The sequence below is a fragment of the Meleagris gallopavo genome, chromosome 1, assembly GCF_905368555.1.
Source record: "Meleagris gallopavo chromosome 1, MGAL_WU_HG_1.1, whole genome shotgun sequence".
Taxonomy (NCBI): Eukaryota; Metazoa; Chordata; class Aves; order Galliformes; family Phasianidae; genus Meleagris; species Meleagris gallopavo.
The window spans coordinates 169795440-169801439 of NC_139404.1; the positions used below are offsets into that span (position 1 = coordinate 169795440).

The 6000-nt window shown below is 34.5% G+C and overlaps 1 protein-coding gene across 14 annotated transcripts in view; it reads left to right on the top strand.

Moving 5' to 3' along the window:
- The window catches only part of POSTN (periostin), a 32425-nt gene extending 26755 nt beyond the window's left edge, over positions 1–5670 (top strand). For 10 of the 14 annotated variants that reach the window (XM_085215978.1, XM_085215977.1, XM_085215976.1 and 7 more), the window contains 3 exons: positions 1312–1398; positions 3288–3329; positions 4423–5670. In XM_085215978.1, the coding sequence (XP_085072104.1) occupies positions 1312–1398; positions 3288–3329; positions 4423–4463 (170 nt within the window). In that variant the 3' untranslated portion in view covers positions 4464–5670. The remainder of the gene's footprint in view (positions 1–1311; positions 1399–3287; positions 3330–4422) is intronic. The other 4 variants (XM_085215975.1, XM_085215983.1, XM_085215985.1 and 1 more) reach the window with 1 other exon arrangement.
- The last annotated feature ends 330 nt before the right edge of the window (positions 5671–6000 follow it).

Sequence of the window (6000 nt, forward strand, 5' to 3'; positions counted from 1 at the left end):
GTTCAAGAATATTTCTCTTAGCATAAATTAGCTGAACCCAATTAATTTTATGTTCATTTTAGAATAATTTAGTAACTTGAATACCACTGAATTAGCTCACAGTTCAGCTGTGTGTTCACAGAAGTAAATCTAGTAGTCTTTTGCAAGCATCATTCTGTGTACGTGAATTAAACATCAGGTAAAAATTTAGTGATGGCTGAAAGACAGTAATTTCTCCATCAAACAGAACCATGCTAGTTGATAATGCAACTAGTCCTATACACAAATCAAGATATGGCCATGAATACTGATTACCATATTTCTCTTTGCTCTTTTAAAGATCCAGATCTTAATTTTACTGCTCTAGCCAGGATTAGTCATAAGTCATTGGAGAGAGATATGAAATTCCTGAGGGTATTTCCATTGTACCCTATCCTAAGCATCCCAACTATGAGTTATTCTCTGCAGATGCCTATTTCAGTGATGACTATTTAAGTGAAAATTGAAAATGAGAAAAAGTATATCAAACTATGTTCTATTGGTCCCAAGCAGTCTATGAAGAGCATGTGTAAATTTATCCCAGAAATGTGCAAAATCTTCCACTACAGAGGTATACAACTAAATACACACAGTCTGTATACATTACAGAGACCCCATACATGTGAAAAGTGAGAAGTAATTTACCTGCAGTAAATTTAGAAAAGACAATACTGTCTCTTGAATTCTTGCTATTTTTCCTTGCTATTATATGTTAGATTGCATAAGCATCCTGCTTGGCAGAATGAACCATATAGGCAGATTTCAAGCTCTTGTTTAATCTGATTTTTTTCTATCTTTTCCATGATTTATCCGTCCAGTCAGCTGCCCTTAGCTACCATGACAATATCTTGCCATGCCTTCAGCCAATAAAAGTGGATACACACAATACTTTCTGGCTGTTGGTGATAATAGCAGTAATAATTTATTACTCTCTTGTCTACATCAAATTTCTTGTTTTACTGAAAATTTCTAAAGTACTTAAATCTGAATCCAGACAAAAATAGATGCATTCCCTCTAAATTAAAAGATGGGCTTTAATTCAACTCGTATGATGTACAGTACTGCTAATTATAATTGGCACTCTGTGCTGAAACAATCTAAAAGCCAAGATTGTGATGAATGATTTCCAGCTCTAGAGAAGGAATCACCTGTATCAGGGCCAAGAATATCAGCAGGACTTTACAGCATGATTACTGTGGCCTGCATACACCTACTCCCAAAATGGCATTCTTTCCACTGAAGTTTTCTATGCTATCCTAGATTTAACTCATTTGTTTTTAATGCTTATCATAGCTGGAACTGAGTACACCAAGGTTACTAAAGTAATTGAGGGAGAACCACAGATTATCGAGAGAGAAATCAAGAAAGTCCATTTGGAAGGTTAGTTTGTCTAAAAATCCAATATCACTAAGGCCTCCTCTGTCTGAAGTAATCATTCTAGTTTATTCACAAAAATTACTTAGGTCTGAAGTCAATATTTTAACTGGAAGAGTTTTATGTTTGTTTTGGAAAAAGAATTCTTTAACATTACAGAGAAAAATGTTGAGGCTTATCTTGTGTCTGAAAGTAACCAAAAGATTTGGCAGACATAGTAGACAAGAGGAAATATCTAAACCACAAAGCATAGGTAAAACATTTGAAGGAACATGCACCTTTCTCTAAGCAGCACATCCAGAAGAAGACCACGTGAGTTGTTTTTAACATGAGTTATTTCATGTCAGTGTTAATATGATATGTTGGGTTCTCAACTTAGTAAAAAGTGGGGTGGAGGGATTGCAACCTCTGGGCATGAGTAAATATCAATTTCATCCTATTGTTAAGTGAGGGAGGTTCCTCATTTTTAAAAAGCTGAATGGAGTTGAAGTCCAACCTGAGGAGCCAACTAATGTTCAGCCTGGGTATATGCCAGGAATTTATTCTTCAAGTCTAACAATCTCTCTACTTTTTTTTTTTTTTTTTTTTTTTTAATTAAAAAGTACTTTGCTTTATGTTTCTTTTGGATTAGTATGAAGGTACTTTTCTAAATCTAATTCTCATGATGCAGAGTAAGAATGTATTTGAACTACAAATTCATAGAAATAATACGGTTTTATACTTCTTAACAATTTGAAGTTTACACCAAATGCTAAAGGTACACCAGTTATTTGTTATGTTGAGAAGTACAAGGCATGCAGGGAAATCAACTATTGCCTGAAAGGTATGATTTTTGACCATGAGACCTTACCTGAAAACATACTACATCACGCAGGCCACGTTCATTTTCACGTTCTCATTTTCAGGATGCTGAAGAACTTAGTACAAATGCACACAATTTAGCCTCAGCTAAAAGAGGCAAAGCCTGTATTTCAAGACAACACATTTACAAACCTTGTACCTCAAGATGAAAAGAGAACTGCTGGTTAAACGAAGAGACAAGTACTTCGTCTAAAGAAGGGAAAATGCTACAGTCATATTCCTGTGACAGTGATAGAAGCATGCTCTCTTAAGTTTCTGAAATGTTTTTCCGTCTATTGAGAAGACACCTGCTTTTAAAAAATATTTCATGGTTTAATGAGAGAGGGAAAACTCTCCGTAGATTGAATCATTCTTTTGGAAATTAGATGTATGGGTTAGTGAGAGCGGTACCTCGTTGGGCTTTGTTCCACCATACCCTTTAAAGTAGAAGTCTCTGAGAACATCATCTGACCATAAATATGAAGTGATACTGTGGGCTCTCAGTGAAGCTACACATCACACATCTAAGTGCAAATGGACCTGTGAACAACATCTTGCAACAGCTGCGTTTCAAGTGTATCATTCATATGTATTCCTAAAGAAATGTCTTGCAGTGCTCTGCAAACAGACGCGAACTTCCTCTGCCAAAAGTTGAGACCGAGTCCTGGGCAGTACATTAATCTGAATTTGCACCTTGCTGTCAGCATCAGATAGCTTTCTCCTGAGTAGAATGTCCTGGCCAGTGTCCATGTCATGCAAATGTCCACACAAGATCAGAGTGAATAATGGATCAGTTCATAGTGCTAAAATTTAAAAATAAATTTGAAATATTGATAGAATTCTATGCATGAATACAAATGATGGAAATGTGTAAACTCTATTTATTATTAGCATTCATCTTTCAGGTGATTGAGTCAACATGACAATCTAACAAAATCCTTAATTCGTTAAAAACATTTAGAGAAGATGTTACAAGTCTACAATGGGTTTCCAACATTTATAATGAATTCTACCTCTTACAAATAACTTCTGACTGAAACATTTCTATTTTCTAGAAGCACCTGTACGGAAAGTACAAGCAAACAAGAGGACACAAGGTAAAAGCAAAACATATGTTAAAAACTTTTAGTATATTTCAAGTATTTTCCCCTGCTACGTTTAAGGTGAAACAGGATGGAACTTAAGAAAACAGAGTTCTAAAGGAAAGAGTTGCATTTCTCTTTAAAAAAAAAAGAAAAATTAACAAAACTTGGTAAATTACTTATACATTCTTTATATATATATATATATATATGTATTTCTATCTGAAAAAAACTTTTATTATGTGCTTTGGTCAGGCATTGTTTTGTAATAGAATAAAGTTGTCAAAGGTTAGAGTCTAGCACTGTGAAAAGAACTGTTGTGTTTTAACCCAGAAGGCAGCTCAGCACACAGCTGTTAATTCACTCCCACTTCCCTGTGAGGTGGGGGAGATCATCAGGAAAAAAAAAAAAAAAAAAAAAAAAAGCACAGTTGAGTTAAAAACTATTTACTAAGACATAAAAGGAAGAGAAATAATAGTAGTCATGATAATTATTTATATATATTTAGAAAACAAGTGATGCTCAACACAATTTCTTGCCACCCACCAACTGATGCCCAGCCAGTCTCTAAGCAGTGGCTGCGCATCCTCTGGCGAGTTCCTCACAGTTTTATAGTTTTTTTTGCATTAGCTCATATGGTATGAAATGTCCCTTTGGCCAGTTCAGGTCAGCTGTCCCAGTTCCGTCCTCTCCCAGTTCCTTGTGTTTCCCAGACTTCTTGGTGTCAGGACACTAAGAGAAACTGAAATCTGAATCTTCCTTGTCTCAGCAACGACTAAAACATAGGTGTGTTATCAACAGTTTTTCTCCTAAAGTCAAAGCATAGTATTACACCAGGCACTATGAAGAAAATAACTGTCCCAGCTGTAACCAAGATAATGACACTGTGAGATTCCCCACTATGGGATTTGTGACACAGAGATACCACATTATCTGGGTTGATTGAGAAACTGAGAGACAACTATAATTCCCTAGCTGCCAGCACAGCAGGGAAAGATTCAGTTTCGAGCTTCATTTTTTCCTCTTTTCATCAGTAAACACAGTAACATATACATATACAGTAACATATTACATATAATTACATGTTATATTTTCTTTTTTTCTCCAGGCGGATCAGCGAGAAGGAGGACAAGACTAGCTTATTCTTAAAAGCTTTTCAAGATAGAATCCTACAGATAAACAGTGTGGTCTATGAGAGGAAGAGAAAATGTTTTGTTTTTTTTTTTTTAAAAAAAAAAGAAAAAAAGAACATTAGAAAAAAAAAGTGCTTTGTATAACAATGTAAACCATGAATCCACGAAAAGATGTGAAAATGCAGATGCTTACTAACGGCATAATACTCGCTAGGGGTATTCCATTGGAGGTGCTATAAATGCTCTTAACAGTAGGCATTATGCAAGGAGGAATCCTGGAACTGCTGAAGGTGCAAGAAAAACTTCCTCCAACTTCTGTAGAGCCAGGATTCCCTCTTAAATGAGTTAGTAAACATTTGCAGGATTGGATTCAAAAACAGCAGGGAACAATGCAGAATGTATATTTTTTAATTATTTTTATTTCCACTAAATAAGAAATATAAATGAAATCAGATCATTTCTACAGAAAAAATCACCTCAGGTGACTTTTAGAATGAGTATTGTAAGGAAATATGAGTCTTAGCGTAGCACTTTTGGTTCAGTAGAATTGTATGTCCTTTATAAGTCAAATTTTGTCATGTTTTTAATGTCATAGTGAAATGGATATCATTACCTTTTCTAAACAAAGAAATAAGCCTTATATTCAACGTATCTCTTTTCATTCTACATTGCATATCCAAATGTCATGTGGTAAATGTGGCTAATGGAGGCTCTTAGTAAGGGAGGAAAAAAAAAATGTTATGATCTTCCTAAAATGTATTTGAGACCAGATTGAACTTTATTTATGTGAAAAATAATTCTTGCTAAAGGTATGCTGTACCAACACACATGTTGAGATTCTGATGTGATTTCCCAGTTTTCCCTAAATATGTCTTTTGGTGTTAAAATGGATAAATAAACTGCATGCAAACAATTAACTCTGCATGGAAAATGGTGTCACAAAGACAAGATTAGGTCTAAAAGCTTGTGTATCAAATCGTGCTTTGCTAATGTCTGGTATTAATGTGGACTTGCCTGTAAATTATATCATTTCCATAACTCTAATTTTGTACTCATAAAAATTGTTTACTTTGTTAATCAAAGCTGGAAAACAACTACTCACAGAGTAAGAAAAAACATGTTCAAAGTGCCTTAATTCTGCAAACCAAAGTTTAAGAGGAAACATCTGATGTGCTTTTATATTTCTGTCTTGAAAGAAATACTCAATAAAGAATTTGGCTAAATTTTGTTGTATTTGTAAATAAATCTTTTTTATGACAAAGCAAACTGTAAATATTCACAAGCTATCAGTGTAGTTGTAGATAAAAACATGTCTTCACAGAACTAAGCAGATGCTTCACTTCCTCATTTAGCACAAATTAATGGCCTTTAACTGCATGACTCTCCTTAGACAGAATTAACTTCTCCTTATTTCCATAATCATGTACCATGAGCATTACTCCCTTTAATTTCTTTAAGGGGGGTAAATCTGCTTAAGTATTGTACTGTTATGTTTTGTAGACCTATTGAGCTAACAGAGTATTTTAATGAGGTGACCAATGAGATGCCTATAA